Genomic DNA, 21,723 nt, shown 5'->3' with positions numbered 1-21,723 from the left:
ATACTCGGTAAGTGCGAGAATTATCCGTAGGGGTATTCAGGTGACAAAGAACAGCAAAGCAGTAAGCTCAAAGGATTCTCGGAACAACAAAGAGAATTTCGGGGTATCTTGTAATAACAAGATCAACTGGGAAACATTGTATGAATGGCGAGTATACGTGGTTATCCATAGGAGTTTATCGATGGAAGGGAATTTCAAAAGCGATGAACACAAGTTCTCGGGTTAACAGCGGAGAGTGTCTTCAGGGTCTTCACGTGCAGCAGACGATCATCAGTAATAAGGGGCTCTCTGGGTGAAAGTGATAACGAGATCCTAATGTTAGATTTAGCAAAATTCATTTAACCCGAATAGGAGAGAGTTTAGAGTCCCAGAGTAAAGGTCGAGGAGTAAAAGATCCTAGTACCACCCAATGGCGACGTGGGCCCGTAAGACACACAGCCATGTTAGTAAAAAGTTTTGCAATGTCTAGACTCGACTTCGGCCAAGGAGTGTGGAAGGGGGATTCCTACAGGCAATCGGCTCTGATACCAACTTGTGACGCCCCCGATTCAATCGTACACTAATCATGCACGCAAACGTGTACGATCAATATCAGGGACTCACGGGAAGATATCACAACACAACTCTAAAACATAAATAAGTCATACAATCATCATAATAAAAGCCAGGGGCCTCGAGGGCTCGAATACAAGTGCTCGATCATAGACGAGTCAGCGGAAGCAACAATATATGAGTACAGACATAAGTTAAACAACTCTGCCTTAAGAAGGCTAGCACAAACGGGGATACAGATCGAAAGAGGCGCATGCCTCCTGCCTAGGATCCTCCTAACTACTCCTGGTCGTCGTCAGCGGGCTGCACGTAGTAGTAGGCACCTCCGGTGTAGTAGGAGTCGTCGTCGACGGTGGCGTCTGGCTCCTGGGCTCCAGCCTCTGGTTGCGACAACCAGGTAGAAAGGAAAAGGGGAAAAGAGGGAGAAAAGCAACCGTGAGTACTCATCCAAAGTACTCGCAAGCAAGGAGCTACACTACATATGCATGGGTACATGTGTAAAGGGCCATATCAGTGGACTGAACTGCAGAATGCAGAATAAGAGGGGGATAGCTAATCCTGTCGAAGACTACGCTTCAGGCCACCTCCATCTTGCAGCATGTAGAAGAGAGTAGATGGTAAGTTCACCAAGTAGCATCGCATAGCATAATCCTACCCGGCGATCCCCTCCTCGTCGCCCTGTTAGAGAGCGATCACCGGGTTGTATCTGGCACTTGGAAGGGTGTGTTTTATTAAGTATCCGGTTCTAGTTGTCATAAGGTCAAGGTACAACTCTGGGTCGTCCTTTTACCGAGGGACACGGCTATTCGAATAAATAAACTTCCCTGCAGGGGTGCACCACATAACCCAACACGCTCGATCCCATTTGGCCAGACACAATTTTCTGGGTCATGCCCGGCCGCGGAAGATCAACACGTCGCAGCCCTACCTAGGCACAATAGAGAGGTCAGCACGCCGGTCTAAATCCTATGCGCGCAGGGGTCTGGGCCCATCGCCCATTGCACACCTGCACGTTGCGTACGCGGCCGGAAGCATACCTAGCCCCATTAATACAAGTGCGAGCTTATGGTCCAATGCGGCACGCGGCGCTCAGTCGCTGACGTCACGAAGGCTTCGGCTGATACCACGACGTCGAGTGCCCATAACTGTTCCCGTGTAGTTGGTTAGTGCGTATAGACCAAATTGCCAGACTCAGATCAAATACCAAGATCTCGTTAAGCGTGTTAATTGATGTAACCGCGGACACCGACCAGGGCCAGGCCCACCTCTCTCCTAGGTGGTCTCAACCTGCCCTGTCGCTCCGCCACAAAGATCCACTCGCGGGTACTCCTACGAGCCGACCCGACTTTAGTCACCACAGGTATCATATATCATGTATATAAGTATATACCCGTGATAAGCTCCCGAGTGATCACGGCCCGATAGTATAGCATGGCAGACGGACAAGAATGTAGGGCCACAGATGGAATACTAGCATCCTATACTAAGCATGTAGGATTGCAGGTAAAGGTAACAACAGTAGTAGCAAGGACAGGCTATGCATCAGGATAGGATTAACGGAAAGCAGTAACATGCTACACTACTCTAATGCAAGCAGTAGAGAGTAGAATAGGTGATATCTGGTGATCAAGGGGGGGGCTTGCCTGGTTGCTCTGGCAAGAAGGAGGGGTCGTCAACAGCGTAGTCGGTCGGGGCACCAGCAGCGGCGTCAGTCTCGTAGTCTACCAGAGAGAAGAGGGGGAAGAAACAATGAATACAATGCAAACAGATGCATAACGATGCATGACAAAGCAAACAGCGGTGCTACGTGTGCCCTAACGCGGTAGTAGGTAATACCGGCGAAAGGGGGAAACATCCGGGAAAGTATCCCCGGTGTTCCGCGTTTTCGGGCAGATGAACCGTAGGGGAAATGTTGCAGGTTCACTATGCTAGGGACGTGTGGCCGAGGAACAGGCTGCGTATTCGGATTCGTCTCGTCATTTTGAGCAACTTTCATGTACAAAGTATTTTCATCCAAGCTACGGCCTATTTCCTATGATTTTTCGAAGTTTAATCAATATTATGGAATTTCCTGAAAATTGGCTAAGTCTGAGAATTGTTCAGTTTTTGAGCATCACTTAGCTGTTTTCCAGAGGCTATAGCTAGTGTTCTGTACATCTTATGAATTTGTGCCTTTTACCAATTTTTATCATCTTTCTGTGATCTACATGACCGTATCATTGACATCCATTTTAGAGTTCAGTTCCTTGATCGAAATTGTATTTGAAAAGTGCCACTTGAAGTTAATTCTAGAAACTGTTAAAATATACGAACATAGGATTTTGTGATTTTCATAGGATTTAATCGTTACATATTTTGAATTTGGACCAATGGGATAAAACGGAGTTTGTCAAGTGTACTTTCTACTAGTATTATCTTTACCCACATTAGAAGTCGTTTGGTTGTACTTTTGCTGCAGTACGGAGGGGTAGTCAGAGTGATCGTAACAAAGCTAGCTACTGCTACTGTAGCAGAGCAGCAGTGTGGCGTACGCACACACCACACACATAGCCGCACTTGGCCATGGGTATGGCCTGCAACGGCAGCAGCAACTAAGCAACAGTGGCGGCTAGCATCATCTACAGATCAACGACAGCAGCAGTAGCATAGGAGTGGCGAGCATCGGCAGTAACGACAGCTACAGCGGCAAGAAGCAAGCAACGAGCAGCAGTGCACGGGCATGGGGACGAGGACGTGCAGGGGCGTGGCCATGAGCGCGAGGGGAGGGGCGGTCAGCAGCGCCAGGCGCGGTGTCGCGCGCGTGGACGGCGGTGGCGGCCACGGCCAACGCGTCCAGGTGAGGCGGAGGCACGGCAACGGGTGAGCGCGGGGCTGCACGATGCATCAGTCCAGGGCGCTAGCCTGGACGGGGGTGGCCAAGAACGACGTCGACGGCCGAGCGGCGACAGCGGTGGCGCTCGACGGGATCGAGCTCGAGCCCATGGGCTCGGATTCGACGAACCGAGAGACTAGGCGGCATCTACACAGCTCCTGGAGCACGCACGCATCGATAGAGGGAGCTAGGGGACACGGCAGCGATGAGCCCGCCGGCCGTGGTGGACGGCCGAGCCGGAACTCGCGAGGATGAGTGCTAGGTGACGAGATCGATGGCGAGAACAGAGGGGAAACCATGTGGTGCTCACATCGGTGACGAGGAGCAACTTGGTGAAGCCGGAGCGGGTCGACCGGTGGCGGATCGAAGCGACGATGAGCGGTGGCCGGAGCTTGAAGGAGGAGTTGATGTAGGCGATGCAGGGGTCCCGGCTTGATTCAGTGGGGGAGGAAGACGTAGCAGACGACGGCGGGGCTCCCAGACTCAGTCCCACGGCGCGGGGAGGACAGGGAGCGTGCAAACGACAGTGGCAATGGCGGGGAGCTTCGGGCGACGCGCGTGGGAGAGGGGAACGACGCGAGGAAGGAGGGAATGGGGCTAGGTTTTTCGGGGTTGTGCGGGGCGATGCTCTTAACCTCCAGGGAGGGTCGCGGGATGGCTAGCGCGTGGCCGGTGGCCATGCTGGATGGCCTCCACGCCCTCTGCCTCCACTGTAGCGGAGGTAGGAGGAGAGGTGGAACTGGGCTGGGCTAGGCACAGTAGCTAGTGGGCTCACGTGCACAGTAGTCGATAGGCCTATTACCCTTTTTTTATATTTATTTTTCTGTTTTGCTTTTCTTTACAGTTTTGTATTTTTGTTGAACTAATAAATGAGTATAGTTAAATGTGCCACTTAGCACATAAATACTAGGCAAGGTTTTGAAGCAGAACACAAAGTTCCAAATTATTTTGAATAGTTTAACTATTTGTTTAAGTTGAAAAGGTTCAAATAAATATTAATGATTTAGTTTTAAAATAGGTTAGGACCACTGTAAATATTCAAAAGAGGTTGGCTCCTACATGACAAATAGTTAGGGAATATTTTCAACCCATCGAACATTTTCCCTAGCCAGTTTGAAGAAATAATAATTTGACTTGTTTTTGGAATTTGAATTTGAGGTCGGTTTGGGACAAAGTGATGATTAGCAAAAATTTAATTATGATGACGTGGCACCATTAATAGGAGTTTACTGTAGCATGTCACCCGGGGTGTTACAACTGCATAGTTCCGCTCTCACTCATAGTGATAGCTCTTCTCGTGTATATCATTGTTTAGATGGATGACAATGTAGTTGCAAGTATTCAAGACTTGTATCGCTATTTTCGAGATGATGACGAGAGACCACTTTGTGTTGGATGATGATTATGATGATGATATGATTTGATGAGACTATTTATATGTGTATGCTATGATTACATTTGTATGTATATGATATGCTAGAGATTATTGTATAAAGCCTATACAAATACAAAACAAATATGCAAAAAATAATAAGAAACTAATAAAACTAGCAGTAGCGAGGGGAGTAAAGTTAGTAGCAGCACGCACTTAGCAGTAGCGCGGCTAACTGTAGAGCGCTACAGATATTAGCAGCAGCGCGTCCTGATAAAGCTCGCTACTGCTACCCATATATAGCAGTAGCGCGGGTCAATCCGCGCTACTGCTACAAGTTAGTTGTAGCGCCGTATCAGTAGCGCGGGCCCCTGCGCTACTGATACACCTAAGACCCGCCCTACTGCTAGGCATTTCCCTAGTAGTGACCCCTTTCTAGTGTAGATTAGCAAAATAGTAATTTAAACAACCGAGTACATCATGAGAGCGGCGTTACTGAGAGCAGTGGCATCTGAACATGTTATCCGGGTCGTAGGTACATGCCTAGGGATCTAGTCCAGTGGGACCACTCGACATAATACGGGAGTAAGAAAATCGATTCGTCTCACGCTATACTCAGGTGAACAGTAATGTACGGCAGCCCGCGGGCCACGGTGACAAGCCGAGCCGTGGCTCGCCTCCGTCACGAAAAGTTGTGCATGGGATCAGAATAATATGTTCGCCGTCAACTACATACACAACGCCGTCAAGGATTAGTAAATGTTGACCGGTGGACGAAGTGTGGGGAATCCTTTCTCCCCTTCCCCCCAACCTCCCTATCTCGACGGCGGAAGGCGAAACAATGGCGGCAGCAAATGGTATGGCGGAGTTTGCAGGCCTACGCCACAACGGGCTCAAATTTCTGCTAGATCCGGTAGATAGGTAATGTCTGAACTGTATAAATTTCTTCAATTCGATCCGGACACGCCCAAGCACAAATATATGTTTGACTCGTATTCGATTTCTTTAATTCCCGCTGAGAGAGGTCATTGCCGGTGATGGGCAGCCAGATCCATTAGTTTTGATGGCTGTTGGGCCTTTGGCACCGGCAAGAGCCGACTCGTCGTGCGCAGTTCTGGTGGGAGAACTCGGCGGCACTGCTGAGCAGAGCAATTCGGCCCGGAAAAGGAAGCAGTCACCAACTCAATCCGTCTAGTCCACCGGGATGGTGAACCCAGATGCACCAGGCTAGGCCTGAAGGCATACATAACAATGAGTGTCTTTTTCTCTAGATCCATGGTTCTGATTTTTTATTGCCAAAGTCTGTGTCTAGTGGGCATGACTACTACTGTCAACAAGCTGATCCTATGATTCTGGTAATAAACCATGCGTGCAATTAGCATATATAATTCTCCCGGTTAGACCATGTCAACCATCCGCGAAATTAGAATACTTAGTGTTCTATGGGCATAGCATGCCATCCATACATAAATGAAACAAAAAAAACACGGTATTGCTATCGTATGAAAAGTAACTGCATCATCTTGGAAACTGTTATTTTGAATTTTTATAAAAGGTCAGTGACTGCTCTTCGATTTGTTGAATTTGCCGCAGATTCCAGTTCAGAGAGGTCAGTGCAGATGTTGAGCAGCGAGATCTATTCGCTTCGATGGTTGTTGGGCCATCCACACCGACACACGTCGAGTCATCGTGCGCGGTTGTGTTTGGACAACTCGGCGGCACTGCTGAGTAGTGTAAATCTGCCGGCAAGAGGAAGGAGTCTCAAACTCAGTCCGCCGAGTCCACCGGGAAGGTGAACCCAGACGCACCACGGTGGACCAGAGGGTATACATATAATTGAGTGTTTTTTTACTCTGTATATATGGTTCTGATTTTTATTCCCTATGTCGATAGATGTCCAGTGTGCATTAGTACTACCGCCAAGTAGCCGATCCCCTGACTGTGGCAGTCATCCATGCATGCAATTTAGCTTCCCAAATGGTTTCTGCAGCAGATCATGTCATCCTCACACGGAATTATATAGTTTTGTGGGCAGATCATGTGAACGATTGTAATGTAGCTCGAAAGAAGATGCCCTCCAGGCTGTTGAATAAAATACTATTGCATCATCTAAATGAATGTGAATTTAATTTCTGGTTAAGAGTTGGTCGCGCCCCTCCAGATAGGGCACCCTGTCCAAACAGAGCGACTCCATTAGAAGAAACAATTAGGAGGTATGCTGATAAACCCTTGGAGAATGTGGTGAAGCCAGAGATTGGGATGAGTTTTGACTCACTTGGGGAAGCATATGATTTGTATAACCTGTATTCTTGGGAGCTTGGATTTGGTATATGATATGGAAAGAGCCGTCTGAATGTTGAGCGGACAAAGTGTATGCAGGAGATCGTTTGCGGATGCTCGGTTAGCACTTAATACCATAAATAAATAAAATTGGCAGTTTTTTACATATTGCTTGGACTGGATTTATTTTCATATACCTGACACAGAGGGAAAAATCATTTTGCAGGGGAAACCTGAACAGCAGAATAGCCGTTCTTGTCAGTGTGAGTGTCCTGCAATGATCAGATTGCTTAGAGCTGCGAACAATGGATGGTACATTGATGAGTACCACTCCAGCCACAACCATTCATTGTCTCTGACCTGTGGTGAAAAAGTTCATTGGCTATCGCATAAGCAGTGTACACGAAGGATTTGGTGAACTGTTGTAGTGGGGCACCTTGGCGGCGCTGCTGACCAACGTGACACATGCAACAAGAGGAAGGAGTCTCCGACACAATCCATGGAATCCACCGGGAAAGTGAACCCAGAGGCCCCTTGGTGGATTAGGAGGTGAGATTGACTCTGCAATTTACATGCCTGTATCATTTTAGGAGATGTCTGAATTTGTGCTCACTAGGGTCGATTGGTAGCCCTTTAGAACCCCATGTCTTGGCAAAAAAATAATTTATGTCACTTTATAGCTAATTCATGGTGAGGTTTTAAATGCTAAACCGTGTGACACAGGTAGATTGGTCTGTTTTGTAGGTAAAAAAATCATTAGACAAAATCAAGGAGTTGGGTGCCCTGCTAGAATTGTGATATGAAAATTATAATATGAAATTGGATGCCTTGGATGCCCTGCCATGTAATCCCTCCGTACCAAAATATAAGATGCTGAACTGCAAAAACATCTTATACTCCCTCCATTTCTTTTTACTCCGCATATAAGATTTGGTCAAAGTCAAACTACACAAAGTTTGACCAAATTTATATAAAAAATATGAACATCTACAATATTAAAACTATATAGTATGAAAATACATTTCGTGGTGCATCTGATAATGTTCATTTCATATTGTCAATGTTTATATTTTTAATATAAAGTTAGTCAAACTTTACAAAGCTTGACTTTGACCAAACCTTATATGCAGACTAAAAAGAAACGGAGGGAGTATTTTCGTATGGAGGTAGTAGTTGTAAAATGCAATGCTGATCCGTTTGTCGCAGAAAGCATGGTCTGTTCTCTGGTGGGTTGTGTCACTGATCAGTAAAATGGGGGTTTCCATGATAAAAAAAAAGGTGTTGCTATAAATTGAGATGTCGTCTACAAAACTTGGGATATTTTTCCCTTGCAGGTTGAGAGTTGGCCGTGCACCTGCTCACAGATAACCATGCCCTGGGGGAGTTACTCCATTGGAAGAAACAATCAGGAGGTACGCTGATAAATCCTCAGACAGTGTGGTCACGCCAGAAATTGGAATGAGTTTTGACTCTCTCAGGGAAGTATACGATTTCTGCAACCTTTAATTATTTGTGGGAGCTCGAATTTGGTATAAGATAGGCAAGAGCCATCTGAATGTCGAGCAGACAAAGTGTATGTAGGAAATTATGTGTGGATGCTTGGTCAGTACATATGACTCAACACTCCAAGAACTTACATTTATTTTAATCTGCTTGATCATTGGCTATGCGTCTGTCTTAACTGCAGCTGGTAAATTCCTGTTTTAGAGGGGAAGCCTGAGCAGCAAAACAGCCAGTACTACCAGTGCGAATGCCCTGCGATGATTAGGCTTCTGAGAGGATCTGACAATGGATGGTTCATTGCTGAGCACCGGGCTAGCCATAACCATTAATTGTCACTGACTTGTGGTGAAAAGGTACACTGTCCATTGCACAACCACATAGATGTCTACACAAAAGATCTAGTGAAGCAACTTAGGGGAAATAACGTGAATCTCAACAAGGTGTACAACATAGTAGGAAGCTTCTTTGGTTCATCTCTGAATGTGCCTTTCACGAAGATGTCACTCCAGAACCTTTCTACACAACATAGTAGGAAGCTTCCTCGGTTCATCTCAGAATCTGCCTTTCACAAAGAGGTCACTACTGATTCATGTGTTTGTGCGACAGTACATGAGGCTACAATTCGACCGTGAGTCGGATGAGAGCTACCGGGAGAAGAGGATACAGATTGTAAGCAATTTCTTTTAGATTTTTTTTGTGCCCTCTTGCTAATTGTTGTGCCAGTGTACGTCGTCGGAAAATTCTAATGATGAGTTTTTTTGTGAGAAATACAGAGCGGAGCAGTCATGAGAGGAAGTATTGCCATTGAACAACATGCAAATAAGGTTTACACCAGGAAAATGTTTGAACAATTTGGTGAGAACCTTTTCAAGGGTCGGGCGTACCAGGTTGAGGAAATTGTGAAGCACATTGCAAGACACAACGATGCCGAGAAATGTGAGAAGTGGAGAGTGGTTGATTACAAGGTGACCATGTTGGATGACGGCGAGTGGTTCGAGTGTGAATGCGGGCAATTCACCCACATGGGGATGGTTTGTTGCCATGCTTTGAAGGTATTTTTGGATCTCAATATTGTTCATTCCTCATCTATCCGCGAAAAATCATATTTTGATTTCCAATGTTTCAGGTGATGGGCTATGTTGTCGTGAAGGAGATGCTGAAGCGGCACATCCTCAAGAGATGGACGAAAGATGCTAGGGACATCCTGCCCCGGCATCTTGCTCACTTCAAAAGAAACCAGGTCGTGAACAAATCTTTCACCTGCCGCAGCTCGACTCTCTACCTACACGCCATGGAGCTGGTTAGGCTTGGGGATTCATCCGTCATGACATATGAACTCGTACTGGGTCGCTCGAAGGATATGATTGCGGAGGTAATCACCGCTAGCTGAAACAAGAGATGGGATAGGGTTTGAGGATAGACAAGCAGCAGAAGCGAATCACAACAACATTGCATTGGCAGGCGCAATTGTCAGCAATGAGAGGGGGGGCTGACAACAAGAACAGTCTGACCCTTTCTGCTAACTGGGATGAACATGCTGGACTGTCTGCTCCGAGCAAGAAATGTGGTGCCAGGCGACCATGCATCAGTAGCAAAAAGGTACCGTATGAAGGACTAAGTAAAAGGACAAAGTTCTGCAGCATTTGCAAATTGCCATGACATGAGAAGACTACCTGCCCTGACAGGGGTTACATGCCAAAACAGCGTCGCAAACCTGCAACCTGCAAGAATTGTGGCATCGCCGGACAACCTGCAAGAATTGTCGCATCGCCGGACTCCGTCACACTTCATGCACCAGGCCGTGGGCGCTGCTGCTTCTTAATAACTTAGAGAAACATGTATGATACTTCCTCTGTAAACTAATATAAGAGCGTTTAGATCACTATTTTAGTGTTATAAATGCTCTTATATTAGTTTATGGAGGGAGTAACTCTGAATTTTACGTTTTGAGAATTTTCTAGTGTGTGATTTCTGCATGGACCCCCACGCTTGTTCCTCCCTGAGTGTAAACTAGCTGTATTTGTAACTGTGCTGAAATGTGTGGATTTATAATATTTGTTTATTTGTTTTCTGTACCTTTTAAGTTGTTTGATACAAATGTGAATCTTCCAATTTGCACCTGCTGATGTCCGGATGACAAATAGTTTTCAAATTGTCACTGAACTTGACTGTAAACTTGCCTGGGTGCTGTCCCTGTGCATCACTGAAATTGGCTTCGATGCTGCCCCTGAGCGTGACTAAAACTCGTTTGTGGGTGCTAGTTTGTTGCTGGCGGTGTACATCTACAGTCAGCTACTCCATGACACGTGCCTGCGTTTTGTCGACCACTGTATCGCTCATATGGGTCAAATGTATTCAAATTCGTAAGCTGCTGGCAAGCAAGCCTGTGAGGCGAGGCAGGGTGGACGTCAATCCGGGACGGCTCAGGTAGGCCCAGAAAAATGGTTGATCCATCCGACCTCCTCCTGTACTGTGTCGCAGGGTTGCTGGGTAGCATACTAAATGAGGCAGGCCCATCTTAGAATGCATCTACAATACGCAGCATTCTACTGTCCAGAATACGGGTAAACACTAGGGTCCCGAGAACGGTGGGCGGATGAGATTATGGGCTCAGCTGTGCTCATGATCAGAAACGAATTTTCCGTACATCATTGTTTTTATTCCACAAAAGCTTTGATTAACATAACCATAAAATGAAATTACATTATAGGGAAACACAAACATGATCTTTAATCAAACAACAAATGAGTCAAATAAGCATATCACCAGATATATGTTTAGAATTGAGCTTGAATATGGTCAACAATCTTCTTGTCCACCTGGAAGGCTTTGGCAATGATATCATCTTTGATGGATGGCTTGGATGCAAACACCGCATTGGCTATGGTGATCACTCCAGGGTTCTTGCTGCTCAGCGCCGCAATGGCTATAGCTTTTTTGGTTCCGCAGTTGCACTGAAAGTGAATTAGCCCTTGTGGAAAAACAAAAACATCCCCTTGGTTAAGAACTTTTGAGAACAACTTATTCTCGAGGTTCGAGGTCACGAAACCAACATAGAGCGAGCCTTCTACCACCGTCAGGATCTCGGATGCACGGGGGTGGATGTGGGGTGGGTTTTGACCATATCGAGCATAATCAACCCGAGCCAAGGAGATGCCCAAAGTGTTGAGCCCAGCAATATGCGCCACATTAACCGCCGTCACAGCGGAGCCTTGCTTGTTGCTCGCGTTCCCGGCCATGTGAAGGCCAGAGAAGTAGAAGTCTTCTACCACGGCAGTCTTCGGGTCCTTGCATGCAAATCCATTGACAAAAACTGCACATACATATACAAGATTATAAAGAGTTAACAACTATGCATTGGCACTGATAATTAACGCAAACATTTCACCACACACGTATCGCATGCGTTGCATGTGTGGTTATACTACATACCTTCGGATGTCCTGTCAGCGACGCAGAAATCCTGGAGCTGGCTCGGGTCCGAGGCACGAGCACGGGAAAACGATAGGGCCAGAAGGGCAAGGAGGAAGAACTTTGCCGCCATTTGGATGCGTGGTTCTCACTAAATCGGGTGTGCTTAATCTCTAGAGAAAAAGCTAGTGATTGTGCTGATGCTGCACGGTGATGCCTCGAAGGGTTGTAGGAGGCTCTATATATAGTGATTGGAGAAAGTGGGGATCGAACAGCATTTGTGTTTGTTGTGTCGGGGAGCATGTGGATATGAAGGAACTGTTCTTCACTAGTTCCCAAGTGAGCAACGAGGAAGCAGTCTAAAACGTGTTCCTAGCAGGCCTGCCTCCGACGGCCAACTAATCGATTGATTAGTTCTTTTCATTTGTACTTAAAGAGATATGCATGGTTTGATCAAGTCACGTTCGTGTTTCTGTTTTTTTTTTTTTGAGGGGACGTGTTTCTGTTGTCGTAGCTAGGCGATGCTGCCATCAACCTTTAGGCTTAAACACATTATTAAAGTGCTCGGTTTTGCTAACTGGCAAACACCACTCTGATTAAGAGAAAACATCTGCGCACGGAAGCGCCCCGTCATGCTTGCGATCTGGTATTCTCTCTCTCTCTCTCTCTCTCTCTCTCTCTCTCTCTCTCTCTCTCTCTCTCCCCTCTCCCTCTCTCTCTCTCTAAGGAGTAGTAAAAAAATAAGGAAGAGGTTCAATCTTAAGCTGCATTCCATGCACCCAAACGGCGCCAGTCTTTCCGCCCCCAACCCATACAAAACGGGGAGTGGAGCGTTCCCCGAGCAAGCTCCTCCGCTGCGGTGAAAAGACAAGAGCTTCCTCTTTCATTTACCCCACGCGTGACATCCGCTGAGGACGGACTGCACCGCCGATCTCGCGGATCACGAAACCGGTGCACGGCGACCGACGACGACGGAGCGCCCCGCCGATGCGGACGGGACAAAACGTAGACGCGGAGGGTCTCATCACGGGGCTCGTAGCCCAAAACAAAAGCCTCCACCGATCCCGTCCCTGCCCGTCGTCCCGTTCAATCACGCCGGCCAAATGCTCGCCGTCCTGGCCACTCCACCGCAGATGCATTTATTAGCACTCCGCCTCTGCCTCTGCGACGCTCGATCGCCCCCACACTCCCAGCGCAGGGACCTCTGCCCTCGCCAGTGGTTTTTTTGGAGCACCCCTCGTCGCAGCCTGCGCCAAAATCCGAGCCGCGCCCGTGTGGCAGAGGACCGACTACTGCGAGAGCAGCGGCCACCCTCATTTATGGCGGCCACCCTCCGGTGTCGTCGGGGTCGGGCCTTGCCTTCCTCCTCCCGCCCCGTCCAGAGCCAGGCTTACGTGTTCTCATCAACCACCGGTCCTGCCCATCACTCGCTGTTGCCTGCGTCGTTGGCGCGGACTGTGCATGATCGCCAGCGAGTCCCGCGCAGGGGGGTGGATCGGCAGGAGCGGCGACGTAACCGGTCTCGGCCATCCGAGCATCCGGGGTCACTGTTCGTTCCCGTCAGAGTACGAGACACATCTCCTCTCTTGTTCGGTGACTCCTGCGTTTGACCCGCCCCGCCCCGGCCCTTTCCTGTTTCAAGAAGGGAAAACGGGTGACAGGTCAGACGGGAGGTTCAGAGGAACTGTGGTGTTTTTCACGAGAGGCGTTTCGGTTTGTTGCGTTTGATCTGCATCATGGTTTGCTCCAGAGGCGATTGCAGGGATGTCTTTGGGTAGGTTCAGAGAGTTCCTTAACTGTCGAGGTCTTGTTTGGGCAGTTGGGACAAAGGGGTAAAGAACATGAACCCTACATGATTTACTTTGGGGTATAACGGTGGATTTTTTTGCCGGAAGAACTTTCGATCTATTCATCATCTGTTAAGATAGTACAAAGAACACAAGAAGTAAAAATTACAGTCAGATCTATAGACCACCTAAAAACGATTACAAGCACTGGAGCGAGTCGAAGGCATTGCCACCGTCATCGCCCCTCTCTCACGGGAGCCGGGCAAACCTTGTTATAGTAGACAGTTGGAAAGTTGTCATGCTAAGGCCCAATAGGACGATGCACCAGAACAACAACGGTCACCGATAAAGAAACACATAGATTAAAAGACAACTTGAGGACACATGAACACAGACGAACGAAGACCGAATACAATTAGATCCATCGAAGACAAACGTCGACCGAATCCATGAGATCCGACTGAGACAAGCCTCCACACACCCTCCAATGGTGCTAGATGCATTGTCAGAGCAGGGGCTAGGCGGGAAAGAACCTTATTCCAACTTCAGGGAGTCGTCCTCTTCTTGTCTTCCTGGACAAGACACAAGCCCTAAATAGACTCAAAAGAACACCTAAAAACGAAGCAGGAACCCTCCCACCGGTAAAGGCTAGGATCCACCGCTCCTTATGGCCCTACGGCGGTAGGAAACAAGGCAGATCGACAGCGGCACTGGGTAGGAGACGGGAAAACCCTAGATGAGTAGCTCGTGTGGGGGATGAGCTAAAAGAACGTCTTGTGATTATTTTTTCTAATGATATAACAATGGATCTCATAACAAAACCAATGGTTGGATGGACGGGAAGAGTAAATTTGTGGCTAGAAAATGGATTGTCTAAGATGCTCCAACACGTGATGTCCGTGCAAAATTTAAGGGTGAGCTCGCGGCAAAAAAGACAAATTCAGGTGCAAATAGTGTTGTTTTCAAAAGTTTCTTAGACATCCAAAAAATTTCCTTTTTGCCATGAGTTCCTTCAATGTCACACCAGCACCACACACTTGAGCATCTTGCACCACAAATAAATTTGATTTTTTTATTTAAAATGATTTTACTGCTCATATCCGGGCTCATATGAGCATTTTCTATTTAAAATGATTTTACTGTTCACACCGGGCTCATCTGACCTTGGATTCAGAATAGCTGCATCTGTCACTCTTGCACTTTTCTATCCGGGACTGGCTTGGGACAAGTTGTGTCAAAATATAATTTGGGCAAGTCGATTTTCTCTCAGAATTAACTTGCACCAATTGGGTCAGTCAGTTTTTCTTCTTCTGGATCAAATCGATGGACACGATGGTTGCTCTCCACGGCAGGTATAACCATATTGTATGGTAGTGAATCGATCGGCCCTTCATAGCCAATGTACGTATTCAAAGTGTTTTGGTGTTTGCATCCAACCACCTACAGGCCTCACAAGTGCATCCATACAGCATAGTCACATTTAGGTTGACTAGTTCGCTGCTTAGCTAAATAAATAATCGTCATTTAGCCTTGTACAATGCAAAATGCTTAGGGAAGATGCTTAAAAAAATAAATTAGTCTTTTCTTAAGCATCGGTGCTTATTTGTATATGATAGACCCTTAATTAGGCACCCCTCTTGTAGAGATAAGCACTGGTGCTGAAGAAAAACTCGGTTTATTTTACTAAGCACCTCCGTAAGCGTCTTGCATTATATAAGGCCTAATAACATGCATCAAGTAGCACCTACATTAGTACGTATGCACTTGCATGACATTTTCTTTGGATCAGTTTACTTATTTTAGAGCAGCATTCGATCCTTTGCAATCACAAAACAGAAACCCACGAGACATATAGGCTTGGTCTAAACATAACATAGACTGATCTGATACATCTAAGACAAAAATAAAATCAAATGAAAAAATAAAGAAAAACCAAAATTATTTAGTTTTCTAAGAAATGATGAATTTGGAATTTCTGCCTGTCACTATTTTTCTTTGACCAGAGGGCACATGTGCGTGCTAGCCTTCCTCGCCTGAGAGCACAAGCTAGCTAGTTATAATAGTATATTTTGTTGAACAGATCCTGAAAACTACACGTGTTGAACTTCGTAAATATATCTTCTGTGTGCACAAGTTTTGGTCGATAGATCCACTAAAGCTTAATTACAATACGAGGTATGTGTACATATATGAAGTTAGCGTTTATTTACTCTTCGATAATGAGTAAAGGCGTAGGCATGCCTATAATTAATGTAGTTTTTTATATTGAAAAATTAAACAAAATCAAAACAATGAAGTCTCCAGCGAAGAATCATGTAGTGACATTGGTATTACCCTTTAGGAAACAATTTGAAATTAATAATGACAAAATCTACTCACAATTAACGCGTAAAATTGCACTTTTTTTAATACGCAAGGAAAAAATTCTATAAAGGAAGTTTCCTAAAATGAAAAAAATAAGTGGCACCCTTAAAGAAAAATAAAATGAAACAAAAACAACACAAAATAATAATAATAATAATGAGGTTTTCTAAGGAAAAACGAATTAGAAGCATTGGTATTATCATTTAAGAAGAAAGAAAAATGGAAACAGTAAAACAAATAATGACAAATTTTTACACGATTTACACAGAAATTACATTTTTTGTAATACGCAAGAATAATCATATAATACTGACATTTTTTCCAAAAAAGAAATTTCCTAAGTAAGAATGAATTAGTGGAAAAATTGGTATTACCCTTATGGAAGAAAGAAAATGAAACAAAAAACTAAAACAAAATCAAAATAATGATGTTTTCTAAGGAAGAATGAATTAGTGGCATTGTTATTATCCTTTCAGAATGAATAAAGTAGAAAAGAATTGAAAACAAAATAATGAAGTTTTCTAAGAAAAAAGGAATGAGTGGTTTCATAAGAACAACAAAATGAAAAATAATAAAACAAATAATAATAAATTTTCCACATAATTTATGTATAAATTGCACTTTTTATAATATGCAAGAATAAGCTTATAATAGTGGGACTTTTACAAAAAAAAGTTTCCTATGAAGGAATGAACTAGTGGCGTTGGTATTGCCATTAAATAAGAAAGAAAATGAAACAAAACATAAGCAAAGTAATGAAGTTTTCTAAGAAAAAATGGTTAGTGGTTTTGGTATTACCCCTTAATAAGAAATAAATGGAATAAAAATATCAAATTAATGAAGTTCCCGGGAAAAGAATGAATTAGTGGCATTTGTATTACCCTTTAAGTCGAACAAAAATGGAAAATTAGAAGAACAAATAATGACAAAATTTGCACATAATTTACACAAAAATTGTGCTTTTGTATAACATGCAAATAAGCATATAATAGTGTAATTTTATTTAAAAAGGAGGGTTCATATGAATGAATGATATAGTGACATTCGTATTATCATTAAATAAGAAAGAAATGAAATAAAAGTAAATCAAAATCAAAATAATGAAGTTTTCCAAGAAATAATAAATTAGTGGCTTTAATATTACCCTTATAGAAGAAAGAAACTGAAATAAAAACTAAAAGAAAATATAATTAGTGAAGTTTTTAAGGAAGAATGAACTACTGGCATTGGTTTTACCCTTTAAGAAGAAAAAATTATAAAATAGCAAACAATGCCATTTTTTGCACAATATAAACAAAAATTGCGCTTTTCAAAAATATGCAGGAATCAGCATATGACAGTAGAATTTTCACGAAAAAGAATTTCCTAAGACGGAATGACTTAGTGGCATTTCTATTTCCTTTAATGAAGAAATAAAATAAATAATAACTAAAATAACATTAAAATAATAAAGTTTTTTATGGAAAAATGATTTACTAGTATTGGTACTAACCTTTCAGAAGAAATGAAATAAAATATAAAGTAAACGAAAATCAGAATAATGAGGTTTTCTAAGGAAGAATGAATCGGTGGTGTTGGTATTACCTTTTAAGAAAACATAATTATAAATATAAAACAAACTATGGAAACTTTTGCACAAAATGTACACACAAAATGTGTTTTTCAAAATATGCAAGAATAAGCATATAATAGTACAATTTTTGAAGAAAAAAATCTAAGAATAAATGAATTACTGGCATTGATACTACCCTTTAAGAAGAAATAAAATAAATTAATAATCATTTTTTATAAGGAAAATTAGTTGGTGCCATTGGTATTAATCTTAAAAAGAAGGATAATTTAAAAAAAGGAAAAAAACTTGCACACAACTTAGCACTATAATAGCAGTTTTTGTTGTATGCAAAAACAATCATACAATAGTGTAATTTTCGCACATGCTGCAAAGTATTTGTGTGGATACATTTACACTTACCCAACACCCCAATAGTACCTGCAAAAATATATGAAACAAAAACCAACTAATAAAGAGAAAATAGAGAGAGAGAGAGAGAGAGAGAAGAGAGGGGGGGGGGGGGGGGGTACTGATAATGGGCTTCAGCCCATGAGCAAATCGACTGACCCAAACGTGTGGTTAGTCAAAAAAAAAACAGCCCAAAACCAGCTCACCATAAAAACCAGAAAGAAAACGTTTTCTCAAAATGAAAATACGAATATTTTGGCAGGAATAGACGAAATAAATAGACAAAGCCAAAGTCAATTTTCAGGCAACTTGCATATAGCTAAATTGATTCTATCCACCTAGCATCTTAAACTATGAATGATGCCACGTGAGCAAGAAATGCAAGTCTGACATATCCTCCCTAGGACGTAACACATGGGCAAGACATGTCAGCGTGGCAATTTGTTGAATTACTAGTACTAAATTATTACATGAGCACTTCAGAAGTTGGAGCGATCAAAGCGGAGAGATCGTCAGTTGATTTTTACTACTCCTACACTACACAGGTCGTCCAGTTGAGAACGCACACTGCACTGCCCTCTGCTGCAGTGGTGCAGTTGTAGCACATCGTGCAACAGCAGACAACGGGTCGTCCCCTACCCAAGGCATTGAATTCTCTCCCTGGCCCTCGCGTCGTACTTGCAAGAATGCAGCGCATCATGCGTCTTCAATGCGGCGCCCTCCCTCTGCCCGTCAGCTCGACCACTTATTATCAGCGCCCTTTTTCCCCCACTCTCGTTGTTCGCAGCAGCAGGTGAAAATCCGGGGCATTTATGACCCTCCGGCATCCCCTTCCGCCTATAAATCCGCCCCCGCATTGATTGCCCACGTCCCGTCTTGCTGCTCTCCTTGTCTGTGTCGCCAACCGCCCAGGCTCCACTCTCGCTGCCTACTACTCCTCCTACTCCGGTGGTTGATACGTCAAGGATCTGGTCGGCGGTGAGCGTGTCCGTTTAGTCGGTGGTGGTGGTGCGCCGGCGCCATGGGGAGGACTCCCTGCTGCGAGAGCAGGCAGGGGCTGAAGAAAGGGCCGTGGACGCCGGAGGAGGACAAGCTCCTCGTCGACTACGTCCAGGCCAACGCCCCCGGCAACTGGCGCATGCTCCCCAAGCTCGCCGGTACGTGCCTTGCCGCCCAACAGCCATGCCCATGCATGCGCTCTTGCTACTAGTAGTTCCTTTCTACGGCCCTTTCTTCAGCCATGCCCCGTGCGCGCGCACAGGGATGATTTGTTTGGTTGGGCGATTTGGTTGAGGTGACGAGGGCGCGTGCGTGCGTGCAGGGCTGAACCGGTGCGGCAAGAGCTGCCGGCTGCGGTGGACGAACTACCTCCGGCCGGACATCAAGCGCGGGCCCTTCACCCCCGAGGAGCACAAGTCCATCCTCCAGCTCCACGCCATCGTCGGCAACAAGTCAGTGCTCCTCCTACTACTGTTAACACATTTCGTGCCACTACAGTATACGTGCGTATCTTCGCATGTATATTGAATGAGGATGCTCATTGAATGATCAACGAACGATGTCATTTATTAAGCCATCTGCGTCTCGCTGACCATGTGCATCCAAAGCCGACGCTCTGACGTTGTTCTATCGTGGTGCTCGATCTTCTGCTTCTCAACCAGGTGGTCCATGATCGCGGCGCAGCTGCCCGGCCGGACGGACAACGAGATCAAGAACTACTGGAACACCAACCTCAAGAAGCAGCTCCGCCAGGCGGCGCTCGTCGGCGAGAAGCACCACTCCGCCCTGGCCAGCCCAGGCGCCTCTGCCGGCGCCGGCTGCCTCGCCGCGCGCCACACGGCCCAGTGGGAGACCGCCCGCCTCGAAGCCGAGGCGCGCCTCTCCATGCTCTCCACCTCCGCCGCGACCACCAGCGTGACCGCCTCCTCGTCCTCCTCCACCGCCGCGGCCGGGGGCGAGCACGGGGCCGACGCGCCGTCCGACGTCTTCCTGCGCCTCTGGAACTCCGAGGTCGGGGACACATTCCGCCGCAAGTCCGCGGGCCGTGCGGCGCGCGAAGGGTCGGCGCCACGCGAAGGAGCGCAGCTGCCAGCCGCGGCGCCGTTGCCTCCGCCCGGGGACGACTCGTCGGCAGCGTCCAATGTGACGACGGCCGTGACGACGGAGGAGTACCAGGTGTTCCTGGAAATGGCGGCCGAGGAGCTGGGCCTGTTCCACGGCGGGTTCTCGCTGTACCCGCCGGCGGACGGCCTGTTCGCCGAGTTCGAGTGAGGCTAAGCTAGGGGTTTCGTATAGCTAGCTAACGTAACGTACGATGCGCACTATGCATGCGTCCGCGTACGTACATACGTGTGTGTGTGGTGCACATGACAGGCGCAGGCGTGTGCATGTCGTGTGTTGCCGTGGCGTGTGTACGTATATGTACCGTGCAGTGTAGCAAATGTGCGCGTCAGTGTGTACGACTGTACGTGGGTGATGGCAGGGTTCTCTAGGGCAAGTGTTTTTTATTCGACTGCTCTAGCTAGCCAGGAGTCTAGGACAGGACACGGCAGGATGTCTGCCGATGCTTGCCGTGGACTTCTCGAGCCCTCTTTGATTTATGGTGTTTGTGTACGTTTGCTTACTTTTCAAGGGAAAAAGTTTATTTTAAATCCTGAATTCGTATGGCTTCGGCAAAACGAACCCCAAGTCAAAATCCCGGTCGATTGCACCCCAAACTATACAATCCTGATCTAAATCAAACCTTCGCGTCGTTTGGATGGACGGGATTGGGAAATTTCGCAGAGGGCGCACACCAACTCCCTGCTGGGCCGGCCCCCTTTAGTTTTTGTCTGTTAAGAAACAAAAATTCGTAAAGGGCACTACACCATGCTCCCTGGCCGGCCCACACAAGTTTTCATTAAAAAACAAAAAAAATAAGCGCCCGGTCTGGCTCGAAAACAAAAAAAGTTCACAATTAAAAAAGGTTCATGGATTTAGAAAAAGTCCAACAATATTGAAAAGAAGTTCACGGATTTTCAAAAGAAAAGTCCACGGATTTGGGAAAAAATTCATAGATTTTGAAAAAGAAACTGTAAAATTGAAAAGGAGTTTGTGGATCTTTTCTTTATTATTTCTTTTCTACGTTTTTTTTTTCTTTTTTCATGTATATATACAAAGTTCATCGCGTATATTAAGGAAATCTTAACGGTAATTTCCAAAAATTTCACTCATTTATAAAAATGTTCATCTTGTATTAGAAATTTGTTCAGTGTATATCGCACAATTGTTGAATATTTATTCGGAAATTGTTCAACATATATTACAAAAAGTTCATCTATTCATATTTTATTCAAAAATGCTATCACATATTTGCCGCGAGTTTGAATTATCTTCCACGTACCTTTTTCATTTTTTCTTGAATTCGTGAAGTTGCATATTTTCAAAAAATAAGCGTACAAATAAGAACCACGTGAACCAGATTTTGAAAAGAAATAAAGTTGTTTATGAACCAGATTATAAAATTGTTCACAATGTTTTTGTTCCATATTTTCGACAACTTTTTAATGAAATGTTTGCGATTTTAAAAATTGGTTGCATTTCAAAAATTCCTCGCAAATTTTAAAAAAATCGTGTGTTCTAA

General features: G+C 45.3%; 3 protein-coding genes and 1 long non-coding RNA gene across 17 annotated transcripts; 2 read left to right on the top strand and 2 right to left on the bottom strand.

Annotated features, from left to right (window-relative positions):
* Positions 1-627: 627 nt before the first annotated feature.
* On the bottom strand, positions 628-4,080 carry LOC141042061 (uncharacterized). Its single transcript, XR_012203872.1, has 3 exons — positions 3,735-4,080; positions 2,196-2,273; positions 628-932 (listed from the first exon to the last, which is right to left on the bottom strand). It is a non-coding gene; the product is annotated as an uncharacterized lncRNA (long non-coding RNA).
* Positions 4,081-5,490: 1,410 nt separating this feature from the next.
* LOC109742156 (protein FAR1-RELATED SEQUENCE 9) lies at positions 5,491-10,654 on the top strand. 14 transcript variants are annotated; one of them, XM_073508828.1, is made up of 8 exons: positions 5,538-5,717; positions 6,390-6,620; positions 7,303-7,625; positions 8,411-8,678; positions 8,784-8,932; positions 9,186-9,248; positions 9,353-9,631; positions 9,706-10,654. In XM_073508828.1, the coding sequence occupies exons 6-8, from the start codon at positions 9,189-9,191 to the stop codon at positions 9,967-9,969; spliced, it is 603 nt and encodes a 200-aa protein (XP_073364929.1). In that variant the 5' UTR covers positions 5,538-5,717; positions 6,390-6,620; positions 7,303-7,625; positions 8,411-8,678; positions 8,784-8,932; positions 9,186-9,188; the 3' UTR covers positions 9,970-10,654. The 14 variants fall into 14 exon arrangements, with proteins under 14 accessions (XP_073364922.1, XP_073364927.1, XP_073364923.1 ...); XM_073508829.1 differs by lacking the exon at positions 5,538-5,717 and adding an exon at positions 6,690-7,196 and having other exon boundaries at positions 5,869-6,620; positions 8,411-8,488; positions 8,764-8,932; XM_073508826.1 differs by adding an exon at positions 8,207-8,302 and having other exon boundaries at positions 5,535-6,620; positions 8,411-8,488; positions 8,764-9,248.
* A 567-nt stretch (positions 10,655-11,221) lies between these two features.
* Positions 11,222-12,184, bottom strand: LOC109742193 (putative germin-like protein 2-1). Its single transcript, XM_020301284.3, has 2 exons — positions 12,012-12,184; positions 11,222-11,892 (listed from the first exon to the last, which is right to left on the bottom strand). The coding sequence occupies exons 1-2, from the start codon at positions 12,121-12,123 to the stop codon at positions 11,357-11,359; spliced, it is 648 nt and encodes a 215-aa protein (XP_020156873.1). The 5' UTR covers positions 12,124-12,184; the 3' UTR covers positions 11,222-11,356.
* A 6,771-nt stretch (positions 12,185-18,955) lies between these two features.
* On the top strand, positions 18,956-20,759 carry LOC109742187 (transcription factor MYB17). The gene is made up of 3 exons (XM_020301278.4): positions 18,956-19,258; positions 19,423-19,552; positions 19,763-20,759. Exons 1-3 carry the CDS (start codon positions 19,123-19,125, stop codon positions 20,370-20,372), a joined length of 876 nt encoding a protein of 291 aa, XP_020156867.1. The 5' UTR covers positions 18,956-19,122; the 3' UTR covers positions 20,373-20,759.
* The last annotated feature ends 964 nt before the right edge of the window (positions 20,760-21,723 follow it).

The sequence above is a fragment of the Aegilops tauschii genome, chromosome 2 (genome assembly GCF_002575655.3).
Source record: "Aegilops tauschii subsp. strangulata cultivar AL8/78 chromosome 2, Aet v6.0, whole genome shotgun sequence".
In the NCBI taxonomy this organism is placed as follows: Eukaryota; Viridiplantae; Streptophyta; class Magnoliopsida; order Poales; family Poaceae; genus Aegilops; species Aegilops tauschii.
This window is presented reverse-complemented; position numbering and strand designations above follow the sequence as displayed.

Coding starts and splice junctions, on each gene's coding strand:
- LOC109742156 (XM_073508821.1), top strand. CDS start 9,060: ATGTGCCTTTCACGAAGATGTCACTCCAGAACCTTTCTACACAACATA. Junction 9,249..9,352: donor GGGAGAAGAGGATACAGATT/GTAAGCAATTTC, acceptor TGAGAAATACAG/AGCGGAGCAGTCATGAGAGG. Junction 9,632..9,705: donor TTTGTTGCCATGCTTTGAAG/GTATTTTTGGAT, acceptor CCAATGTTTCAG/GTGATGGGCTATGTTGTCGT.
- LOC109742193 (XM_020301284.3), bottom strand. CDS start 12,123: ATGGCGGCAAAGTTCTTCCTCCTTGCCCTTCTGGCCCTATCGTTTTCC. Junction 11,893..12,011: donor CGCTGACAGGACATCCGAAG/GTATGTAGTATA, acceptor ATGTATGTGCAG/TTTTTGTCAATGGATTTGCA.
- LOC109742187 (XM_020301278.4), top strand. CDS start 19,123: ATGGGGAGGACTCCCTGCTGCGAGAGCAGGCAGGGGCTGAAGAAAGGG. Junction 19,259..19,422: donor CATGCTCCCCAAGCTCGCCG/GTACGTGCCTTG, acceptor GCGTGCGTGCAG/GGCTGAACCGGTGCGGCAAG. Junction 19,553..19,762: donor CACGCCATCGTCGGCAACAA/GTCAGTGCTCCT, acceptor CTTCTCAACCAG/GTGGTCCATGATCGCGGCGC.